Source organism: Talpa occidentalis, unplaced genomic scaffold, assembly GCF_014898055.3.
Source record: "Talpa occidentalis isolate TD23 unplaced genomic scaffold, MPIMG_talOcc4v2.1 talOcc4.7, whole genome shotgun sequence".
NCBI lineage: Eukaryota > Metazoa > Chordata > Mammalia > Eulipotyphla > Talpidae > Talpa > Talpa occidentalis.
Window position 1 is genome coordinate 135,923,447 of NW_023605083.1, and position 23,484 is coordinate 135,946,930.

At 69.7% G+C, this 23,484-nt stretch overlaps 3 protein-coding genes across 3 annotated transcripts; all 3 read right to left on the reverse strand.

The window, feature by feature from the left end:
- Nucleotides 1-3,635: 3,635 nt before the first annotated feature.
- On the reverse strand, nucleotides 3,636-9,389 carry MCRIP1 (MAPK regulated corepressor interacting protein 1; the record flags this gene model as incomplete). Its single annotated transcript, XM_037493360.2, has 5 exons — nucleotides 3,636-4,324; nucleotides 4,393-4,494; nucleotides 4,706-4,824; nucleotides 4,897-4,952; nucleotides 9,306-9,389. Coding segments are annotated over 5 exons (426 nt in total), but the record flags the coding sequence as incomplete, so codon positions are not given.
- A 549-nt stretch (nucleotides 9,390-9,938) lies between these two features.
- Nucleotides 9,939-10,722, reverse strand: PPP1R27 (protein phosphatase 1 regulatory subunit 27). The gene is given in 3 exon segments (XM_037493361.1): nucleotides 9,939-10,056; nucleotides 10,319-10,474; nucleotides 10,541-10,722. Coding segments are annotated over 3 exon segments (456 nt in total).
- A 2,073-nt stretch (nucleotides 10,723-12,795) lies between these two features.
- Nucleotides 12,796-19,420, reverse strand: P4HB (prolyl 4-hydroxylase subunit beta). Its single transcript, XM_037493798.2, has 11 exons — nucleotides 19,118-19,420; nucleotides 18,125-18,331; nucleotides 17,131-17,264; nucleotides 16,893-17,030; nucleotides 14,906-15,010; nucleotides 14,686-14,811; nucleotides 14,403-14,603; nucleotides 14,212-14,332; nucleotides 13,953-14,134; nucleotides 13,785-13,871; nucleotides 12,796-13,568 (listed from the first exon to the last, which is right to left on the reverse strand). The coding sequence occupies exons 1-11, from the start codon at nucleotides 19,260-19,262 to the stop codon at nucleotides 13,491-13,493; spliced, it is 1,524 nt and encodes a 507-aa protein (XP_037349695.1). The 5' UTR covers nucleotides 19,263-19,420; the 3' UTR covers nucleotides 12,796-13,490.
- Between the last annotated feature and the right edge of the window lie 4,064 nt (nucleotides 19,421-23,484).

The window sequence follows — 23,484 nt, forward strand, 5'->3', positions numbered from 1 at the left end:
AGGCTGGGCCAGGTCCTCTGTGGGTGGGCGCGCTGCGCCAGGAGAAAGGGGCTGAGGCGTAGAGGGCCAGCGGTGTCCCCGCGCTGGCCAGGGAGGGGCCCCCGCAGCCGCTGCCTGGCCACGTGGGCTGGAGCTGCTCAGGCAGAGCCGGGCTAATTGGAGCAAATGAAAGGACAGGCGGCCTCTCAGGAAAGGTAAATAGAATTACTCCCCCGCCAGGCACTGGGGCCCTCCTGAGGGGGCCTCACTGGTGCCCGGGCCCACCCGGCAGAGGGGGGCTCCCTAAGGCAGGCGCTTCTGGGCCAGGGGGTTCGTGTGATCCTAGTGGGCACCTCCCACAAGGGGCAGTGGCGGGGCCGGCCCTAGGCCCGACCTTGAGCCTCCAGGCGCCCTGTCCCGAGCGCCCGGCCCCGGCCATGGAGCCCCGACGCCCGGCGCCTGAGTGGGCGGGAGCCGGCACGGGGCGGGCGCCGTCTCCTTCACGCCCGCTGAGCTCGGGCTGGGGACTGCCTTGGGGGTGCTGCTCACCCAGGGCCTCCCGACAACCCTCCCCATGCTGACCCCTCTGCCCTTGTCCTCCTTCAGCCCCGTCCCTGTCCCCGAGAGAACCGGAGCAGGCGGTGAGGGGGGCCGGGCGAGGGCTGGACTCACCCAACCGCCACCGGGCTCTGACCGGGCAGCCTCGCAGATGGGCCGGGGGACGGGCAGGGAGCAGCGCGCCCACCGGGACCAGCACCCACCCAGGGCACGCCCCCAGTGAGCGCACGGTGACGCCGGGGCCTCCGCCCCTCCCGTCTCCGCCTCTCTCTGCACCTCGACCTGGGCCTTCCCCCCAAGAATACATGGGTCCCTGCGGCAGCACCTCACAACGCATGCTGCCGCTGCTGCGAGCAAGGTGGGAGGGAGACCGGCCGCGATACCCAGTGGGGCCGGGGGAGCGCCTCAGGCAGCACAGAGGGTGCGGGGCGGACCCCCGGGGCCAGCGGCTGAGCACCCCAGGCGGGAGGGGGCGCGCCTGCGGGAAGGCCGTGGACGACAAAACCAGTGAAAAAAGGAGGCGATTCCTAAGTCCAGGGAAAACCAAGAGTTTGCCCAGGAAAAGATCACAGTTCACAGGGGGCTCGGCTCGGGCAGGCGACAGGCGCGGCTGCTGGAGCCGGAGCCGGGCGGGCGGGGTGCGGCGCGGCCCAGCGGGACGAGGCCTGGGCGCAGCGGGCGGGCGGGGGAGACCGAAGTGGGGAAACGGGCTGCGACGGTCTTTCAGACGCAGAAAAGCCCAGAGAGCAGGCTGGAGTGAAAATGTCTGACCCTGGGGGAGGGGGTGCCTAGGCCGCCTCCCCCCTTGGGGGCCCCTTGGTCTCCTGCACACGCCCACGCTCCTCCCGGGCCCGCGTCCCGGCGCGTCTGAGCGCGAGGCAGGCCGAGGGCCACTGCTCCCTCCCTTTTTTTTTTTTTTAAGATTTATTAATTTATGCAGCAAGAGCTGGGGTGCAGGCCAGAGGTGCGGGGTGAGGACTCCCCGGAGACAGCGGGGAGCAGAACAGGCGGATCCACGGAGACACAGGGGTGAGGGGGCAGCGGGAGACGGGAGAGGCCTGCTGCGCCGGGCGGGTCACCCCTGGCCGGGGACGGAGAGGCTGCGGGTGGCTTCACAGTGCTGTGCCTATCGCCTGCGCCCCCAGGGAGGCCCCCTTTATCCATCTTAACCAACACGTCGGTGACGCCCATCTGCCCTCCGGCCCCAGAGCCTTCCAAGCTCACAGGAGCCCCAGTTTCCCGCTCGGCTTCTGCTGATGCCTCGACGCCTCCGCTTCCCCATCGGCCCCTGAGACGCGGCGCAGGCCCTTCCTCCCACGTCCAGGCAGCCCGAGCGCACCCCTGCGTCCTCCAGCCCTGCGTCCCCGCAGCCCCCAGGGAGGATGGGCCCGGTGCGCGCCCGCAGCTGCAGGGGTGGGGCTGGAGGGTGTGCAGGGCCCCCCCGGCACAGCCTCTGGGCTGGGGCCCCAGGAGCACACCAAGAACCCCTAAATTCAGACAAGGGAGAAACCAGGAGCCTAGACACCCCACAGGCAGGTGAATCAGGGCTCTGCCGGCCACGCCCAAGGAGAGCAGGGCTGAAGTGGGGTCCAGCCCCGCGCCCGCCTCCCTGAGGTGGCCGTCCTGGGCACAAGAAGGGCAGCGTGGGCCTCCCGGTGGCGCAGCGGTTGAGCGCTGGGTTGCGAAGCTGCGCGCGGCCTCTGCGGCGCCGGTTCGATCCCCGGCTGCTCCCCGGCCACCAGAGGAGGGTCCCACATGGCGCGCAGACCTCTCCTGCCGCCCGCTGCTCCCCTCAGCAGTGTCCTTCGGTCCTTCTGCCTGCTCTGCTCCCGCTCTGGCTCTGGTGAATTCTCTCGCCCTCCCGCACTTCTGACTGTACCCAGTGCATGTATAAACAAAACAAACAAACAAACCAGCAAACAAATAAATAAAGCATGCCTCTATAAAAAAAAAAAAAAAAAAAAAAAAAAAGAAGGGCAGCGAGCATCTCCTGGTGCAGGCCACAGGCTGGGGGACCCCTCCGCTCATCCCTCTGCCCAGCCTCCGCCTCTGGTGCCCCTCTTCTCGCTGAACTGCCCGGCAGGAACCACAAGGGTGGGGACGCGGGGGTGAGGAGGCCTGAGCGGCGTGCACAGGTCCAGGAGGCTGAGCCACCAGCTGGGCAAGGCCAGAGCCCCGGGGCCAGGGAGACATGGGTGGCGCCCCAGTGTGGGTCAGGGTCCCCTTCCCACTGCCACGAGGTTCCAGGAATCCCCCAGCGGGACACCGGCCTAAACCAAGTCAATGTGTAATGCAAGCCTGTCCTTCAGCGTCTCCCCAGGGTGCGGCCTGGGGCACCACCCACCTCCAGGAGAGGCCTGCACCCCCCAGCCCATGCAACCCACTCTGCAGGTGGAGACTTGGGGGGGGGCGGCAGACACAGGGACACCGCCACCACCGCCGCCCAGGCAGCCGCCGGGCCCACAGCCCCCGCAAGGACAGACCTGCAGCCTCACCCGGAGGGACCCTGTGGGCGGCACACCCCACAGCCGGCCAGGCTGGGCCCCCACGCCCCACCTCGGGCAGAGAGCATCCGGGGGCTTCCTGGTTGGGCCCAGCCGGAGGCCAGTGCTCACCCGGTAGCCGGGCCACAGCCACGTGGCTGCAGGGACTTGGCCCAGGGCCCGGCCCCAGCCAGTACCCACTGGCAGCGAGCCACACGGCTGACCTGGTACACAGACCGCCCTCCCTGCACCCCTCCCCGGGGGAGCCCCCCCAAGACGCGGCCTCCTAGAGCCGCCAGGGAGGCCAGTGGAGCCCCGGAATGCTCTTCCGGGAAAGGGTGTTCCAGAAATAAATTCCAGCTTGGCGTGTCTGGGTCTGGCCTGCCAGGCTATCTCCGTGTCTGAAGGTCCCCCTCCACACCCACCTGGCGGCGCCAGCTCACCCTCGGGCGGAGGTGGACACGGCTGCCCCAGGCTCCCCGCCGGGAGGCCCCCGGCTCACCTCCCACCACCGTCATGGAACTCAGGGAGCAGATGGAATCGGGGCTGAGCCTGGCCCCAAGGCCCCCCACCCGGACGGACGCCCCGCGGGGCCGCAGGCGCGGGGCTGACAGACCAGGCGGCGCTCGGTGCCACTGCCTTTATTCACGGCCCCGGGGCTCCCACGGGCACCGCCTGCAGAGGGCCCGGGAAGGAGAGGGGCTTGGGGACCCCCCCAGCACACCACACAGGTCAGGAGCCTCCCAGCAACCCCTCCCACTCAGGGTCAGCCTCACTCCCCTGGCCAGGGGCCCAGGAGAGGTGCTGACCGTGGGAGCGCCAGGGCTGTGCCATCTGGAAGCCGCACAGGGAAGGGGAAGGCCTGACTGGCAGGGGTGGGACCCACTAGGGACAGATGGGGCTGCCCTTAACCGGGCTCCTGGCCCCTCAGGGATGAACCCAGTCCGGCCCATGGCCTGGGAGACGGAGAGGCCCGTCTCCGCGACCCCGGAGGCAGCCATGGGCAGGAGGCAGGGCAGCGCAGGGTGTCGGGAGGGAGAACAGTCAGGCTCAGGGCCCTGGGGCAGGCAGGGCCCGGCAGCTGCGAAGAGCAGCAGGGCCAAGAGGGCCCAGACCCCCCAGGGAAGGGCAGCTGAGGCCCGGGAGGGGCGGCCTCGCGCAGTCTGGCGTCCTGGCCCGGGGTGCGCCCGCGCACGGTGGCGGAGGGAGCGCAGCACCAGGTGGGGGGCGGGGGCAGCCCTAGGACTTCTTGGCGTCCTGCGGGTTCCGGCGCTTCAGGTCGCTCAGGTCGATGGGCTTGAAGGCTGCAGGGGGGACAGGTCAGCGTGGGCGTGGGCCTGGCCCCCGCCCTGCCCCGGGCAGCCGCACTCACTCTTCAGGCTGGGGTTGGGGACCTTCTCCACGTACTCCTCCACCAGGCCCCGCTCGCTCCCCGACATCTGGCTCCGCAGGTCCCGCTCCACACCCTGCCAGGCTGCGGGAGGGCGGTCAGGGCCCGGCAGGACCCGAGGCCCCATCCGCACTGGTCCCCGCAGGACGCAGGGCTGGCCCTGGCCCTCGTCAGCGCCGTCTTCAGCGCACAGGCGCCCGGGACACTTGGGGTCCTGTTGCTACAGAGGCCTCCCAAGCAAGCCCCCCCCCACCCCGCCTCCAGCACAACCCCCAAGCACACAGCCCCCTGGCACCTTCGTAGATGAAGCGCACATTCTCCTCATGGGCCGGCGTGAAGATCTCGCTGCTGCTGGGCGGGGAGCGGGGGCTGCTGTTCCTCTTGCCGTTGTAGACGACTCTGGAGACAGGGGAACTAGGGGAGCCCAATGCGTGAGGACGGTGGGCAGAGCGGCCCTGCCTCCGCCCCTGGTGGCCTCAGACCCACCTGGTCATCGCTGGGGCGTCCGGTCCTGGCCCTCTGCTGCCCGATGCCCTCGGCCTCTGAAAGGGAAGCCCGACACGGGAGTGGGCTCCGGAGGGGGGCCTGGGGGAGCCTCTTCTTCAGGAAGAGCAGGCAGGGGCCCTCCCGGGCCTCGGGATGTGGCTGTCAGCTGGGAGGGAGACGCAGTGCCTCGGGGCGGAGCCGAGGCACCCCACAGCCAGGCATGTGGGGCCCCTCAGCCTGACAGCAGTGTCTGTGGAGCGGGGGGCGGCTCGCGGCAGCCAGAGAGGGTGGCAGCCGCCCGGAGCACCGCCCGCGCTCCGGCCTTCATTTCCTGCCCAGACAAGGAACTGGGCACAGCACCCACGGGCCTCCCGGCCCCAGCTGGGGTGTGGCCACAGAAGCCTGTGGGGCGTGGCAGGGAGAGCGTGGAGGAGCTGCGGTGACCCACGGTGGCCAAGACCCTGGGGTGCTGCCTTTCTCTGGGCCCAAGAGAGTTTACAGCTGGGGGTGGAGTATCTATTTTCTTTTTTTTAAGATTTATTTATTTTTATACAAAAACCGGGTTACAGGCCAGAAGTGTGGGAGGGTGAGAGAACTCACCAGAGACAGAACAGGAAACAGAACAGGCAGACGACAGAAGTACACTGCTGGGCCTCCCAGTGGCGCAGCGGTTGAGCGCTGGGTTGCGAAGCTGCCCGCGGCCTCTGCAGCGCCGGTTCGATCCCCGGCTGCTCCCCGGCCACCGGAGGAGGGTCCCGCATGGCGCGCAGACCTCTCCTGCCGCCCGCTGCTCCCCTCAGCAGTGTCCTTCGGTCCTTCTGCCTGCTCTGCTCCCTGCTCTGGCTCTGGTGAATTCTCTCACCCTCCCGCGCTTCTGACTGTACCCAGTGCTTGTGTAAATAAATAAATACATAAATAAATCTTAAAAAAAAAAAGAAAAAAAAAGAAATCCACTGCTGAGGGGAGCAGCGGGGAGACAGGAGAGAACTACCTCACCATGTGGGATTGTGCCTGCGCCACCGGGGGGGCCCTGGAGTGTCCATTTTTAGGGTAACTCTCTCAGTGGCCAGCTGGCCAGAGTCCCATCTCCAGCTGAGGCCACGGCACCGAGTCAGGAAGCTGTTGGCCTGCCCCAGTCTGGGGTGTCCAGGGGTGGGATGGAGACCGGGGGGCACTCCCCACCCCCCTGGTCCCAGGGCCCGGGCGCCAAGAATGGGCAGCCGCCACCCCCACATGCAGGACCCACCTTGGACCCTGCCGGGTGTGCGCTGGGGCACAGGCAGCAGCGCCCCTATTCTGAAGCCGAACGAGAGAACCACGGGCTCCGCACAGGTAAACACGCCCCACGGCAGCAGCTTCCGGAGGCGGTGCAGCCAGCCCGGCCCTCCCCGCGGGCCTGGGCACCGGACACCAGCCCGAGAAGCTGGGGCGAGGCCGCCCGTCCCGACACAGGCAGTGCAGTGCCTTCGGCCTGGGCCCGCTGCTGCCCTGCCGGCCCTCCCAGGCCTGACGCAGGCTTCTGCGCTCCGGCTCGGAGGCCTGCCGGCTCAGCCCCCGGGCTCTCGGGCCCTCCCCTCGTCTCCAGCGAAGGCCTGCCAGGCACGGCTGGCGGGCAGGGGCTGAGCCTGCACGGGGTGCCTGGTCTCCGCAGGGGAGGCGCCCACGCCCAGGGCGGGTCACAGACGGCAGGGTCAGAGGTCACAGTGGCCTGCATCCTCGGGCCCTGAAGGCCAGTAACACGTGAAAAAGAAGCCACTGCCGGCCTCCTCCCCGGGCACTGACTCCCACAGCCCGCGAGCCTCGGGGCCAGGGGCCGACCTCCCTCCCGGGCCTCGCACTGGGCAGGCTCGGCAAGGGAGGCTCCGGGGAGGCTCTGCCGCTCCCTTGCGGCTACTCCCCGCTGTCTGTCAGCTGCTGAGGCTCCTCCAAGGAGCTGAGCCCCCAATTTTGACCCCAAAGGAAACCTCCACTGAAGAGCAAGTCAGCACCCCAGCCAGGGAAAGAGGCGCCATCCTAGGGCGCAGCTCCGCGGGGCCCTTCCCTCGGGCAGGAGCCTGGTGTGCACGGCCCACACGGTAGCAGAGCAGCGCCTCAGACCCACAGGGCAAAAGAAGGAGCCAGGGCAGTGTCTGCGGCGGCCGCAGAGAGGCGCGGCCGGGGACGAAGGCAGGAGGACCGAGCGCCAGGGTGCAGGGTAAGCGCAGAGCGTCAGGCTTTCCTGCCTCCTGCCGTCAGCGTTGATGGATCCCCGCGGTCCTGCCCGCTTGCCTGATGGCGGGCCCTGGGCTGGGGTGTGGGCGTGCACAGGCGGGCACACCTGGGCTGGGGCTGGCTTATAAGGGCGGCGTCACGGGCATGCCAGCAGGACAAGAGAGGACACCGCGAGATGCCAGAGGGCCCAGGAATAGTGAAGACTTGCCGGGGCTGAGAACCTGCCAGCCCCCCGACCCCCGCCTGCCGTGTACCTGGTAAAAGCTCAACAAAAGCCTGAAAAAGGGGCCTCCCCGGTGGCGCAGCAGGTTGAGCCCAGCGCTGTGGAGCTGTCCGCAGCCTCCGCAGTGCCGGTTCGATTCCCGGCCGGCCAGGGAGATTCCCACATGGCCAGGCAGACACCTCCTGTCTCCCCACTGCTCCCCTCAGCAGTGTTTTCGGTCTGTCCGCCTGTTCTGCTCCCCTCTCTGTCTCTGGGGAATCCTCTCACCGTGCCCCGCGCCTCTGGCCTGTGTCCAGGTTCTTGTATAAATAATCTTTAAAAAGAAGGCCTGAAAAAGCCACCGAGGGCTCCAGGGCTCTCCCTCACCGTCTGCCCGGGCCACAGAGACCCTGCGGGGAGCCTTCCTGCCACTAGCTGGGGCCAGGGAGGAGGCGGCAGGCCAGCGGAGCCCGAGGGCCAGAGAGGAACCCTGGCCCAGGACCATGGCTCTCCCCAGCTCAGCGGAGCAGGGCCAGGCGCGGGCCGCCGCCAGGACAGGCCACAGAGGCTGCGGTGCTGAGGGGTGGGAGGGGGTGGGCTAGAATAGCACCGGGGACCCCTTCAAACCCCACACCCACCGGCTCCGGGACAGCCTGCGGGCCACCCTCGCCCACCCTAGAGCACAGGGCTCTCCCGGCACCTTCCCCAGGCCAGGCCCCACATACGCAGGAGACTGTGGCCCAAGCTGTTCCCAGTCCGGCGGGCCCAGCAGGGACCCACACAGCAGCTCAGGGGCCTTCTGCGGGGCTGGACGCTGGCCTCCAGGGGCCACACCCAAGCCTGTGGCGGGTCCAGAACTGCCCCGTGGCGCAGCCCAGGCCTCCTAGTCTTCACCTGGGGCAGCCTGCACGCAGCGCGGCCTAGACAGAGTCTCTGACCTCTGGACAGATGGGGCAGCCCAGACAGCTCAGCTGGGCTGGGCCCCCAGGCCCCTCTGGGCACCCCTGGCGGTTTCCGGACCCCTGCAGACAGGGAGGGCCTCCTGGCCATGACGCGGCCCTGGCCCTCCGTGGGAGCAAGGCTTCGGGTGTGTATGTCTGGCGCTGCCAGCCCCAGCCTCATGTTCGCTGCTCCCAGTGTGGCCCAGGTTGGAGCGGGAGCTGCCCGGGAGCCGGCAAAGGGGCTCCGGCATTCTGGAGTTGGAACCTGTGCCCGCTGGCGGCCGCCCTGTGCTCCTTGGGAAGTCCCTCACCCAGCGCCTCTTGGACCCACGTCCCCTCGGTAGGTGCCCTGGTGCTCAGCAGCCAAGCTGCAGCCCCTGGAAGTTCTAGAAAATGATCTATTCTCCCCAGGGGCCAGCGCGACCCCCACTCCAGACACCCAACAGGGGCCGTGGGCCCTTGAAGATCCCTGGCCTGTGCTGCCTCGCGGGGCTGTGCGCCCCCACACCCCCAGAACCCCTCACCACCCTTCAACTCACCCCAAACCAAGCCTGGTCCTTCCAGACTCAGCCCCAGACCCCTCCTCGCCCCAAAAGATCTGACATTCTGGGCCCAGAAACCACTGGCAGCTGAGCCTGGAAGGCAGCAGAGCGCCCGCCGGGCCCGCGGGCGACCTGGCGCTCGGCCCGCTTCGTGCTGGAAGCGGCGCGGGCCCCGCCGGCTCTCCTGCGGGGCGCCCTGCCCGCCCCGGCCGCGGCCCATCTCGCCCGGGGCTGGAGGCGGCGGACGCGGGACGGGCGCGGACAGGAGGCCTGGGGAGCTCGGGCCCGGCGCCCCGCGACGCCCCGGCCAGGCCCGAACACGGTGCCCCGGGGCCGGGGGTGCCGCCGCGCCTCCCCCGCGCCGCCAGGCCGCCCCCCGCCGCCAGGCCGCCCCCCGCCAGGCCGCCCCGCCCCGCGCGCCCCGCTCCCGCCGCCGCCCGCCGCCCCGCGCCCGGCCGGCCGCCCCCCGCGCCGCGCCCGGCCACGACGGACCGCCGGGCCGCGCCCGCTCACCTGCGCCCGGCGCCGCCGCCTCTTCCAGCTGGGAGGCCCCGGCCGGAAGTGACGCCGCGCCGCGCGCCACGTGACGGGCAGGGGCGGGGCGGGGCCCGGCGCGCGGGGCGGGGCGGGGCGGGGGCGGGGCATGGGCGGCGCGGCGCGGGGCGGGGCGGGGTCGGGGCATGGGCGGGGCGGCTCGGGGGCGGGGCGGGGCGGGGCATGGGCGGGGCGGGGCGGGGCATGGGCGGCGCGGGGCGGCGCGGGGCGGGGCATGGGCGGCGCGGGGCGGGGCATGGGCGGGGCGGCGCGGGGCGGGGCATGGGCGGCGCGGGCGGCGCGGGGCGGCGCGGGGCGGCGCGGGGCGGCGCGGGGCGGCGCGGGGCGGCGCGGGGCGGCGCGGGGCGGCGCGGGGCGGCGCGGGGCGGCGCGGGGCGGGGCGGCGCGGGGCGGCGCGTCCCCAGCCGGCGCCGCGCACGGGCTCCGGATCCCCAAGCACCGAAGCGGCGCGCAGTGTCCCCGACCAAGGCCAGGCCAGAGGCGCGGGCCCGCGGCGCTCCCAGGCGCGCTGCGGCCCGCTGGCCGGCGCCGGCGCTGCCCAGAGCCGGGCGCCCTGGGCCGGGGCGGGCCGCTCCCCGGAGGGCGCCGGGCTCAGCCCCCAGAGTCGCTGAGGAGCTCGGCCAGGGCCGGGCCGCCCGGTCGACGAGGCCGGAGGCAGGGCGCGTCCTCGGTGGCCGCGTCGCGGGCTGCCCCCCGGGAGACGAGGTGCCTGGGGCGCAAGGTCGCCCTGGACAGGCTCGAGGCGCGGTCCGCCGGGTCCTGACAGCCTCCCGTTGTTTTCTCGAGGTCGGTGAGGAAGGAGGAATCTGATCCTTTGCAAACCACGCTGCCTGTGCCAGCTAGCCCAGGGCGAGCGCAGGGCAGAAGGGAGATGCCCAAGCCCGGGTTCTGACCAGCACCACGCGCCCGCCCCCGCCACCCCAGCCACCCGGCCGCGCAGACCCCGCAGGGCACGGCCAGGCCGGGCTCACCCGGCTAGGTCAGGGTGCCCGTCGCGGCAGGCGATGTGCAGGGCGGTCCAGCTCGCCTCCGCACGCTGCTAGATGTCAGCCCCGCGCCTGGCCAGCAGCCGCACGCACTCCAGGCTCCCGGACAGCACCGCTTCATGGAGGGCAGGCAGGGCAGGCCTGGGCAGGGCGGCCAGGATCAGGGCCAGGCTTCCCCCGGGTGCGGGAGGCGGGGCCGCGGCAGGCTCACCTGAGGGGTGGATGGTGTCCAGGGTCGCTTTGTGGGCCCGGAGGAAGCAGCCCACCTGCTGCAGGTCGCCCTGGCAGATGTGGTCCAAGAACAGAACATCATTGGGGAAGTGGACACTGCAACCCGCCAACAGCTGCCAGCGCCGCTGCTGGGGGGTGTAGCGGACATTTCTGGGCATCCTGGGACCAGGGTGGGGGCCGCTTGGACACCTTACTGCAGGGGAGGAGGAAGGTGCCCACCGGCGGACTAGCCAGCACCAGGCTCCTGGCAGATGGCGCCCACGCTAACACAGGCCCCGGGGCTATATAAAGGCGATCAGCGGGCACAGCTGGAGCCAACCCCAGCCTCCGTGACCCGGATCATGTTCGCGGCTCGTCTTTCAGCCCACCTGACACTGTGCCCAGGCCGGAGGGTCAGGTCGTTCCTGGCTGCTGTTCCCTGCCCGCAGCTGGAACTGATGGTGCTGTGAGAGGGCAGGAGAAGGCCATAGGACAGGCTACAAGGAAGGCCAGATGCCAAGGTCCTCTTGAGGGCCCAGTCCTGCACTGGCCCAGCCAGCCAGGAGGAAGGTGGCACATGGGCACGGCTGCCTCTCCAGGAAGGCCAGTGGCCCTGCCCACATGGGGGCTGCCAGGGTCCTGAGGGCAGTGAGAAGCAGGCCACACCACACCACCGGCCTCCCTGAGCCCTGCAGCCTTCCCTGGAGGCCTGCCTCGTGCTCAAGGCGTTCTCCCAGAGCTCAGCCTCCTGCCCCAGAAGCCCCCGGGCAGCCTGCCACCTTGCTCAGCCGGCCCGCCCGCCAGGACCCTGCCAGGAGCCCGCGGTGCCCTGGGAGCCCTCCACCGCGGCCCCCGTGTCCCTGTTTCCACAGTTCTCCCAGGGCCAGACTCCTGACGCCTGCACGCAAGGACACAAGTGCTCATGTGGGCCCCGCCCACCCAGAGACCCCCTGATCCTCGCCACCCCAGCAAAGTACATGCTAGGGACCTTGAACCTCAGGACTGAGGCCAGAAGCCCACATCCCCCGCGCAGCCAGGGCTGCTCCTTCCGCGGGAGGCTCTGGGCCAGGCCAGTCTCCCCACCACGGGCAGCCTGGGTGCCAGCACTGCCCCTCCTCCCTGTCGTGGGTCTGTATTCAGATGCCTAAATATAAGGACGTGGGTGTGGAACAGCCCCCCCCCCCCCCCCCCGCCGACTCCAGTGCAACCTCCTGTTAACCAGTCGCACCTGCAGCAACTCCATTTCCAAATAAAGTCCCCTTTTGAGATACTGGGGTCCTGTGGATTGGGGGGTACAAAGTTCACCCCCATGGGTGGTCACCGAAGGCCTGGATTGGCCAGCACCTGTGCAGGAGAGGGCGGGCTGTTCTCAGCCCTGCACAACTTAAGTCAAATAGACCCCAGGCCTCCAGCCGGAAGCCCGGGGCCACACTGCCCGGAAAGCCCCGCCGGCTTGGTGCCCACTGCCCGCCGGCCTGTCTGCAGGCCTCGCGCCACACACCTGAGCTCGTCCAGGCGCTGTGCCCCTGGGGGAGGGCCCAGTGAGGCTGCATTTCAAGGAGCTCCTCTGACCTCTGATGCCTGTCTGGCCTCCCACCTGGACCCGAGCCAAGTGCCCTAAGGAAGAGCCCGGTGTCGGTCCAGGTGGCCAGTGGGGCTCAGGCCTTGGTTCGTTTTGATCAGAGAAGAGACAGGTCCCCCGACACCGCCCCAGCCCCGAGAGACCCCTGTGCTGTAATGGGGTGGCCCTGCAGGGTCTGGGCCCCACCCTGTGGCCGCCCCAACCAGCCTCCTGGCCAGGGGGTGGGCGCAGGGGTGAGTGCCACGGCCTGGCGCTCAGCCCACCTCCCGGGCTCCCTCTCCTGGGGGCCAGTGTTCTGGTCAGGCCTGGGGCTGACAGCGGGGACCAGGCCAGCACAGGGACCTCGGGTACTGGGGAGGGAGGCAGCCTGGGTGGGCAACAGTGTGGCTGGGCAAGAGCAGCCAAGTGGGGCACTGGGAGGCCAGAGCCATCCTGGGGTCAGGAGGCCCCATGGCGGGTGGGTGGAGGTGGGGCCGGGGCCCCCCTGGGGAGGAGCACGGTCCTCAGAGGATGCCACCAGGGAGGTGCACGTCCCCGGGGAACAGGACCCCCTGGACAGGTACACCCAAGTGGGCCCCCCAGGGACACAGACACCCTCCCACCCTCCGGGGTCAAGCAGCAGGTGAAGATGCTCACCCCCTGGCCCCCCCAAGTCACAGCTCCAGCCCTACTCCCCAAGGCCTGGCTCGGCAGAGGCAACATGTAGTAAAATTTCGACTTTATTCGACCAATGTGTTCGACTCCAATCTGAGAGAAACGCCTGAAGAGCACAACTTGGCTCTGGTGTCCGGGACCGGCTCCGCGGGGCAGTGCCCGGGCTTGTCCTGTGTGGGCATCCGGCCACATCAGAGGCCAGGGGCATTCAGGGAGGGGGCGCACCAGCCCTGGCCCGGCTGGCCGCCGCCTGTCGGGGAGAGCCTCACACAGCCTCGGCCACAGACGCCAGCTGAGCAGGCCCGTGCCCAGGCAGGGCCTGTCCCTCCCCCGGGACAGGAGTGTCCAGGGAGGCCCGGGAAGGTGGGACAGACACCCTGACGTCCAAACATTCGGAGATGGGGGGGTCTTCAGTGACAGCGTGAAGCTGGCAGGGAGGAGACAGCGCCGCGGGGGCTCCACAGACGGCTCAGCGAGTGCCCTGGAAGAGCCGTGCGCGGAAAGGCGCGTCGCGATTGAAAAGGGGCCATGAGTTGGTGGCCAGAGATGTCCTTCCCGGGCCCGCAGCGGAGGGAGGGGCCGAGACAGAGCGCGAGGGCGAAGTGTTGTTCCCAAGAGCTCTCTGCGCTTCTGAGCGCCTCGCTCCGGCGGGGGTCCAGCGGGGGGCTCCTGCGGGCGTGGGTGGGGCAGCCACGGGGTGGGCAGAGCCGGCTACAGCTCGTCCTTCACAGCCTTCTGCTCGTCGTCCTCCTCCAGGTCGGGCTCCTCGGCTTCCTCCAGGTCCAGGTCCTGGCCAGGGAGGAAGCGCTGGCCATGGGCAGTGCCGGGTGGCACAGCGAGGCCCCGCCCGCCCCCAGCAGCAGGCACGTGGGCAGAATGCCGCGGCCCTGTCCCAGGCGCGTCCGGCCAACACCCCCAGCGCCTGCCACAGACGCCCCCGTCACCCCCAGGCCGGGCTCCGCAAGACCGTCCAGTCCCGAGGCCCGCAGCCAGACCCCGACTCACGTTGTCGTCCCCTGCCCCGTCCTGGCCGCCACTCTCCAAGAACTTTTTAAAACCGTCCAGCGTCCGCTCCCCGTTGTAATCGATGACCTGCGGGAGGGATGGGCACAGTGAGGCAGGGCCTGGCACAGGTGGCCCTGGCCCAGTCTGGCCCGGCCCGCGGGGACGCACCGTCCGGTCGGCGCGCGCAGGGAAGAACTTGAGCGTGGGGAAGCTGTGCACTTTCACAGCCTCCACCTCGTTAGCCGTCGAGTCCATCTTGGCGATGACAATGTCCTCGTGGTCCTTGTACGTCTCTCCCAGTTTGTCCCAGATGGGGGCCAGCTGTTTGCAGTGGCCGCACCACGGGGCATCTGAAAGAGAGCAGGTCAGCGCCCCCTGGCCGCGCTGCCCAGAGCCGGCGGGCGGGAGAGGCGGCGGCCCCACTCACAGAATTCCACAAACACGTTCTTCTTCTCGTCGAAGGCTACCTCCTCGAAGTTCTTCCCCACCAGCACCTTGACGGGCTGCTTGTCCCAGTCGTCAGGCAGCTCCTGGCTCATGAGGTGGGGCTGCAGGGGCGGCAGGTCAGGGCCTGTCCGGAGCCCGCCCCGCCCGCGCCCGCCCGCGCCCCGCCCCCACCTTGATCTTGCCCTCCAGGAAGCGGTGGCAGAACTCCGCGATCTTCTCGGCGGTCAGCTCGCTGGACTCGGGCTTGTACTTGGTCATCTCCTCCTCCAGCGTGATGAGGCGCAGGGCGGGGCACTCCTCCTTCTTCAGGCCGAAGAACTCCAGGATGCGCTGGTTGTCCGCGTGCTCGCTGTCGATGAAGATGAACAGGATCTGGGGGAGCAGAGGCGCGTCACACAGGAGACCAGGGGGGTGGGGCTGCTCCCCGCCCCCGCAAGCCCTGGCCGGTGCCCACCTTGCCCTTGAAGCCCTCGGCCGCCTTCCGGAAGTGGCCCAGCTTGACGTCATACTCAGACGCGCTCTTGGGCAGGAACAGCAGGATGTGAGTCTTGATCTCACCGCCAAAAATCTTTGGGGCTGTCTGTGGGGCGAGCACAGGGCCAGGGTCTGAGCCAGGAAGGCCAGGCAGCCGCGGGGACATGGGGGTGGGCCAGGGGAACAGAGACTGGGGCTACCTGCTCCGTGAACTCAATAACCAGGGGCAGCTGGTTGTGCTTGATAAAGTCCAGCAGCTTCTCTTTGGTGACGTCCCCCTCAAAGTTGTTCCGGCCTTCGTCAAACTGCGGACAGAGAGCCCTGAGCGCCAGGGGCCCCTGCTGGCCCGGGCTCAGACCCCACGGGCAGCAGGGGCACCCCCAGCCTCCTGGGTAAACGGCCACAACGGTCTCGACCCTGGCCCACGGGGCTGCAGAGGTAGGGGGCCTGCCGTGACCCCTCCCAGCGAGCAGCAGGAGGCACGACGGCTGCCCACAGGTCCCACGGCCACACAGCGCGTCCACCCGGGCAGGCAGGCCAGCCGCCCAGCCCACACCCTCCCAGGGAAAGCCAGTTTTCATCAAACTGTTATTTTCAACATTGCAAAGTCAGTTTGTTGCTGTTTTAGAGAAAACACGTTAAGGATCCTCAGCATGAGAACCTGAGGTTGGAAGGGAAGCCCCTAAGACCCCTGGGACGAGGGAGAAGCGGGGCCCCCCAGGCAGGGGAGCAGCCCCGGAGCTGGAGCCAAGGGGCTGCTGTCAGCCCCGACCCGGGGGGGGGGGGGGGAACGCGCCCCGGCCCTCCCCAGTGACCTCCAGACAGCAGGGGCAGCTTCTCTCCCGTGCCAGCCTGGCCCCACTGCTGGGCACGACAGGCCATGCACCGTGTCCTGAGGCAGACACCGGTCTCGCCTTCTCAAACCTGAGACCAAAGAGGGATGCAGCGGGCCCGGCCTGAACCTACAGGCCCCTCAGCGGCTTTTGGCACATACATCGGCCACGCGGGGCCTGACGCAAGGGGCACTGCTTGGCCTTCGTCCAGGCTGTGTGCGGGGGGTTGCTGTCCTATGGTGAACAGCGCATGGTCCTTGCGTAGTGGGCGTGGCCAGGCGGGGCAGGCCCTGGGCAGAAGGCCCCGTCAGCCCAGTGACCGGCGTGGACATAGCAGGTGTGCGGAGCAGAGACCAGATCCCCAACCCTCAAAGACCGCAAAGTAAAACCAGTAGCCCCAGACCCAACCACGTGGACGGTCAGCTCTCAGACCAACAGCGTGGCAGCTGCAGACCCAGCCAAAACCCAACGGCAGAGTCCCGCCAGGGAGAGACCCCGGGAGGCCATGCTGGCCTGGGTGGGCAGCAAGCCCAATTCACCTTTAGCACCAGGAGAGGAGCTGGATAAAGAGGGGACCCAGTCAGGACTAAAAGTGTGCAGCGAGGGGCCTCCCTCGTGGGGCAGAGATTAACATCTTGGACTATCAAGCTGTCCCCAGCCTCTGCAGCACAAGTTCAATCTCCTGCTGGCCAGGGAGTGACCCACACGGCGCAGCAGACCTCTCCTGTCTACCCGCCGCTCCCCTCAGTAGTGGATTTCAGTGGATCCTCCTGTTCTGCTCCCCACTCTGTCTCTGGTGAATCCTCTCACCACTTTCTCCGGCCTGCACCCCAACTCCTGTATGCCCAAATCTTCAAAAAATAAATAAATAAAGTTCAGAGTGATTCGCAGAGCGCCTTCCCCTCAGCGCACCCCAAGATCCCCAGGCTGTGACCCAGAGCACTGCCCACAAAGTGACTGGACCCATGTGGTAGTTGGAGGTCGGGGAACCTCCACCCCAACAGCAAGGAGCTGGCACCGCGTCCAGCTGCACCTTTAATAGAGGCGCCGGCTGGAGAACAGAAGAAGCGGAGCTGCCAGCAAGGCGGGGAGACACGCCCCAAAGCTGACACCCCGGAAGCTCCACTTGGGATGAGGAAAAAGTCCTGGAAATGAAACAAGGGCAACGCCCTCCGTCTCGGAAGTCACGGCTCCAGAAGCAGCTCGGAGCCCACGGCCACCGTGGAGGGAGCAGCCCCACGCGGGTCTGAAGGGCGCTGATCCCGCAGTCCGGGGCCTGACTTGGCAAAACGGCTGTTGATAACCCAGGTCCACAGTCCAGGCCCCCGGGCAAGGTTCCCAGCGACGCCCTCACCTTCTTAAAGAGGACGACCCCGTCCTTGTCCAGCTGGTACTTGGAGAACACGTCGCTGCTGGCTGTGATCCCGAAGGGTACGTCATCCACGGCCTCTGCCGCCAGCAAGAACTGCTTGGCCGCATCCGACTCCATGTCCTGCGAGAAAACAGGCCTGGGGCTGACGCTGCACTGTCCAGCCATGGGCAGCGCAGGCCCCAGCCCGCCCCAGGACGGCGAGGAGGCCCGAGCGCAATACCTTGAAGAAGCCGATGACTGCCACCTCGCTTGACTCCACCAAGGCCTCAGCGGCGGCCCTGTCGGGCAACGTGGAGGCGGCAGGGCCTGTGCGCTTCTTCAGCCAGTTCACGATGTCGTCGGCCTCCCTGCCAGCTGCGGCCAAGCACAGGCGGCCCACGTGAGCCGGGCACCGCAGCCCACTCTCAGCCACGGCGAAGGCGCCAGCCTTGGGGCCATGGGCCCACCCGCTCTGGGCTAAGGGTCCCGGGTGAGCCCCCAGAAGCGAGGCAACCAGCAACCCGCCTCTTCCCTCCCGCTCCCTCACCTTGGACGCTGAAGTTAGTTAAATGCCCACAGCTTCCTCTTAACTAGCGGGGACGGGGTTAAAACATGAAGCCTGTATGCCGCCACCTCCCGCCTGCAGCCCAGGCCTGCCTGCGCTGGGCACGCGAGGCTGAGTGGCCAGCCCCCACCAGCCGCTGCTCGTCCCCTCGGGCCTGACGACCTGGGTTGCCCGGGGAGGGCTGCCAGGTCTCAACTTAAAGAGGTTACGCTGACAGGGAGCAAAGAACTGCGGTCAGTCCGAGCGGATCCAGCACCCCCAAAATCCAGCATCAGTATTGGGAGTGGCCACCATGGCCAGGTACCCCCCAGTTCTGCAGGAGTAGCCCTGGAGCTGGGCGCTGCACCATGGGGCTGAGGGGCCGTTCCCCAAAGAGCAGCTGTGGAGGTAACCGGGGCTGCACCCCAAGCCCCACACACCTGCAGCAGCACTGGCCTGGCCCCCAACAGAGCTGGCCTCGCTCTTGTGCAGCTGTGGCGTTGAGAAAGGAGCGGGTGGCCCCCCAGCACTGGTCAGCCCCAACCCCAGCCCCTGCTCACACGGGCATTCTTCTAAGATGAGGGCCCGCAGAAGCTGGAGAACTATGCCGGTCAGAGAGCAGGGCCCCCCCACCCGCCTTCCCCGACGCCAGCAGACGGACCCCTCGCAGACAAAGGAGCTGCAACCTCACCTGTATATTCTTTGGGGGACGCAGTGTCTCCATTCTTGAAGAACTTGATGGTGGGGTAGCCGCGGACACCGTACTGCTGGGCCAGCTCGGACTCCTCGGTAGCGTCCACCTTTGCCAACCTGATCTCAGACCCTTCAGCCTTCAGCTTCCCCGCGGCTTTGGCATACTCAGGGGCCAGGGCCTTGCAATGGCCACACCAAGGGGCATCTGAAGAGAACACAAGATGCTGGAAAGCAACCCCAGGCCAGGGTCTGCTGCTCCTGCCCTCCCGGCCGCTGCTGCCCTCCGAGGGCCTTATCTGCTCCCCGATAACCCCGGCGCCAGAGCAGGCTCTTGGGCAAGGTCGGGACAGCGGCCACCCGTGCCAAGCTGACACCTCCTCCCCGCAGGCGCGCAGGGGGTCACGCCCCACTCCCTGCAGGGCCTTAGGGCCCTGGCTCGGCGCTGGCAGCTGCCCACCCGGGGCACACGCCCCCCCAAGCAGGGGCCTGGGGGAGCTGCGGGACTCAGGGCGGCCAGTTCCGTAAACTGAACCCAGGGGCAGGTCAGCCGCGTCCCACCCTCTCCCCGCAGAGACCGTCCAGGAGGGGCCACCGGGAACCGAGGGGCAGGCCAGCCGCCGCGCGCGGACAGCAGCTGGCCAGAGCGGACGCCTGTCAACCCCGCTCCGGGCCCGGCCCCACGGGCCGCGAGACGCTGCCGTCACGGGCCCGGCCCTCCGCCCGCGGTCACCCGGGATGCGCCCGGCAGGAGGGACGCCCGCGGGCCGCGCGGCGGGGACGCGGCAGCAGGGCCGGGCGCGCGGGGGAGCGGGGCGTCCCGCGGAGGCCGGAGCGCCGGCCCGGCCCTGAGGATCCCGCCGGGCGCGGCCGCGGCCGGGCCGGGGAGGCGCCGCGCCCCGCGTGGCCCGGGCCCCAGCCCGAGCGGCCCTTCCGTCCCCGCCCGCCGCGGGCGCCCGCCCGGCCCCCGCGCCCCGCCCGCGCCGGCGCTCACAGAACTCCACCAGGAGGTACTTGTGCGCGGCCAGCGCCTCCTCGAAGCTGCCCTTGCGCAGCACCAGGACGTGGTCCTCCTCCTCGGGGGCGCCGGCGCGGGCCAGCGCGGCCAGGGCCAGGCAGAGCAGAGCGCGGCGCAGCATGTCGGGCGCGGGGCTTCGGTTGGCGCCGCCAGCACAGCCGAGGCGACGAGGGCGCGCGCCGCCCGCCCCGCCCTTATAAAGCCGGCCGGCCCCCGCCCGCGCGCCGCCGCCGCCGCGCGCGCACGCCCGCCCCCCGCCTCTGATTGGCCGGCGCGCTTCGAGGCCCGCCCCCGCCGCGCTCGGATTGGGGGGCCACACGGGCGACCCCGGATTCGGAATGGCCGTGGAGGCCGCCCTCGCCCGCGCCTGGGATTGGCCGAGGAGCTCGCGCTCGCACTCTTCCGCGGCCTCTCATTGGCTCCTGGAGAGAACGTTCTCTTCTCCACTTCTGACTGGTGACTTTCGCCCACACCGGCCGCGGGCCCGGATTGGCTGCTGCCTCCCGAAGCCCAGGCGCTGGGGCTCCTCATTGGCCCATATCCGCGCGCTCCCCCCGAGAGCCGCCGTAGAACGTGGCAGAGGCCGGAGTCCCCAGCTGCGGGGCGGGGCTGCGCCTGCGTCGCCGAAACCCCTCGTGTTGGATTCTGACTGGACCGCGTACCCGTAATTGGCACCGCCCCCGGCACCGCAGACCGGAAGTCGATGAAGCCATTTCCGGCGCGCGTGAGGCCCGTGCGGCGCCCGCCCGGCGTCCAGCAGGCGGGGGGGCGGGGAAGGCGGGATTTGGACGGCGGCTCGGCGGGGGTGAGGGGGTGAGGGGGTGAGGGGGTGAGGGGGCGGGCGGCGTGCGGGGGGGTTGCGAGGGTGGCAGTGGGGCGACAGCAGGGGGTGGGGGCACAGCAGCTCGGGGACTGTGGCGGGGGACAGCGGGGGGGGTGGATGGGGGGGTGGATGGGGGGGAGCCCAAGGGTCGGGGAGCCCGGGACAGGGCCGAGGGGCGGCACGGAGAGGGCCGGGGGCCGGCGGTCGAGGGGTGTCGTGGCCGGAGGCTGGGGCCAGGGCTGGGGGCGTGGCGGGGGGGGGGAGGGCGGGGGGGGGAGGGCGGGGGGGGGGAGGGCGGGGGGGGGTTGGGGGGTCGTGCCCAGGGCCGGGGCTGGGGGCGGCAGCGGGGGCGGCCGGCGTCGAGGCCCGGCCGGGGCGGGGTCTGCGCGTGGCCGCCCGCCCGACCGCGTGGCGCCCCCGTGGCCCGCCGTGGGCGACGCCGGCGGCTCTTGGAGCGCGGCCCCTGAGGAGCGTGGAGCCAGCTGCGGCCTGGACGGCGCGGCCTCTGCCCGCTGCTCGCTGCCCTCCGGTGCGCACCGGCCCGGGCCGGTGCCCGCCGCCGTCGGGGGACTCGGCAGGAGGAGGGGAGACCCGGCCCGACGCCCTCCAGGCCCCTGCTGGGGCCGCTCCTGTCCTGGGGGCTCCTCCCCCGGGCAGCTCTCTGTGCCCGCCCCGCGGCCTGTCGGGGTACGGGGCGCTCTTCGGGCGGCGGGCGGACGTGGCCGTTGGGGGCGGGTGGGGTTGCCTCACGCGCTCCCCGTCGGCCAACGTCTTCATGGTTGCGGTGACCGCAGCCTGGGCTTGGAGCGCTGGTCCCGGGCCGGGGCTGGGCGGCCACACTAGCGGGCAGCCGCGGGGCGGCTGGGGGGTGCAGGTGCCCTGGCCCCCCACCACGGGAGAGACGGGTGCTGGGAGCTGGGCACAGGCCAGGCCAGGCCAGGGTCGCAGGCCGTGGTCGAGCCCCGCTCTGCCGACTCAGCCTCGTGGCAGGAGCCCAGGCCACCAAAGCTCGCCTCGCACAGGTGGCGACAGCCCTGTGGGGCAGCCCAGGGGCCTCCGCCCCTGAGAAGACCGCGTGGAACCTGGCCCAGAGGGAGGGGGGACGCTGCCTTCCCTGCACTGACATGCCGGGTCCAGGCACTGCTGTCCTTTGTTTCACTGACCAGGCGCGGGCTTCCAAGATGGGTCCTCAGCAAGCTAAAGGGAAACCTGGCTGGGTGACTTGGGACCTGTGTCCAGGGGATGGGGGACAGGGTGGTCAGTGGTTTTGTAAGGTGCCGCAGGGGATGGCAGCATCTGACCATGGGCCCCTGGGCCTGGCAGTGGGGTGAGCGCGGCCGGGCAGAGGCTGTCCTCGGTCATACAAAGGTGGCCACTCACGCCCTCCTCATAGCAGAAGGGCCGGTCTGGGGGTGACTGAGGAGGCAGAAGCCTGGGGATTAGGCCTCTGGCACAAGAAGGGGAGCAGGAGGACCAGTGGGGGCCCGCTGGGCAGGGAAGCCAGGCCTGGAGCAACAGGTTAGGCAGCTGGGGCTGGGTGAGACCAGAGGGTCAGGTTAGACTTGGGACCCGAGAGACACGTCATGCAGGTCCCTCGGGTGCCACCTCGTGCTGTTCCCAGGGAGGAGCCAGAGCAAAGTCCTGGCTGTTGGCAGCATGCCTGCACAACCTGGCACCCCGGCCAGGTTCACACACACGCCCAGAGCTGGCACATCCGGAGCAAGGCCAGCAGGCTGTGGGGGCCACCGCGTCTGCCCCTGGAGCTTGGGCCAAGGGTGGGGGGCATGTTCCCTAGTGATGGGGCTCATGGGGATCCCTCCTGCGCTGCCAGAGCCCCAGTGTCGCCATGGTGGGGATAGTCCCGGGAGCAGGGTCCCCTGGAGGGGTCTTCCCAGGCTGGCAGCAGCCCTCCAGCTCCGGGACTCCCAGGGGCAGGGCCGCCCCAGCTGTAAGCTCCAAGAGCTGCAACTGCAGGTGCGCCTGGGGCTGGAGGGCGCCCCGCGCCGCCAGAGGCCGGGCTTTCTGGAGCCTGTGTTGTTATAGGGCAGCCCCGATACAAAACGGGTTGCCTGACTGTGGGTCCTCCCCTGCGCCCTTAAAAGGACCCCAATGTCTTGAGGACTTTGGCCTGGAGTGGGGGTGGAGTCCACAAAACCTGCCTGGAATTAGCTCAGGACTTCCTTTCCCCCTAAGTGGCACGAACCGGGGTCGCTACCCTTGGTGGGCACCCGAGATGGCCCATCCAGACACCCTCCTGCATGGCGGCAGCAAGGCCCTTCCCTTGTGAGCTGGGGGCCCCTGTGGCCCACTTCCTCCTTGGTGGAGGCGGCTCCGCAGCTGCAGTCCAGCCCCCCTCCTCCCCCCCAACTGGCAACTCTCCAGCCCCGAGGGCCCCTCTCTTCAGCTAGGAGTTGCCCTTCCGAAGGGCCTGGTGGCTGCTCATGGGGTAGCCGCCCCGCCCTGCCCTGCCGTAGGAGTCGCCGCCTTCCCCACACAAGCCATGGACACAGCTCTGTTGGGGGGACTTTATTTCCCGGTCAGAAAAGGAGAAGCAGGGAAGGCTCGGCGCGAGGCCAGCTGACCGGGGAGGGCAGGCACGGGCGATGCTCCGACTCTTGCTTGGTCCCACTGCGGTCCCGGCTGGGTCTGGGCGGGCCTGGCCCGGGCAGCAGGGCCTGTGGCAGAGGTGGCCCCGGGCGGCACAGATGGAGCAATGAATACTGATGAGCCGGGCACCAGGCCAGGTGGGACAGTAAGGCTGGGCCAGGGCTCTACCCAGGGCACGCCCAGTGGGCTCTGGCGCTGCCCCCAGGACAGAGGGCAGAGGCCTGAGGACACCTGCCTCTCGGATGGGACTGGAGGCATCTGGAGTTTTGGCAATTTGGCTTTCCCAGAGCCCCTGGAGCTGGCCCCACAGGCGGGCTGGCCGGGCCCTGGCAGGCAGGGGAGTGGCAGCGCTGGCCGCACCTCCCCGGGACGCCGAGACAGAGACGGGCAGGGACGGGAGACCACGTGCTCATGCGGACACGGGTTAGAGGTCGGGAGGCCCCACAGCACGAGTTCCGCATGTTAAGGCATCATGGTTAGACAGTGACAGGACGATGGCCGGCCCGGACAGGAGAATGCTGGGGGGGCCCGACCCACACAGCTCCGCATCACCCGCCCCACTCCCGCTGCAGGGGAGGCGCCTGAGCAGGGCAACCCCAAGACTCAGGAAGGCCTGAGCCCCCAGGAGCCCAGCACGATGTCCACGCCCCGTAGACACCAGGGCGTGGGGTAGGTGAGGATGGGCAAGGCTCACGGAGGGAGACAAGGGAAGGGAGGCTGGGCGGCGGCCCCTCCCCCCCAGCACAGGCGGAAGCAGCGACGACACAGGAGACCACCGAGGAGACTGGGGCCTGCGGGCTGGGGAGGGGCGAGTTGGAGGGGCTCGCCGCTGGCCGGAGACAGGCCTGGCAGGAGGGACGGCGGCCTGGGTGGCCCTGTCAGCGCTTTGGTATGGGGTCGGGAGGTGGGGGGG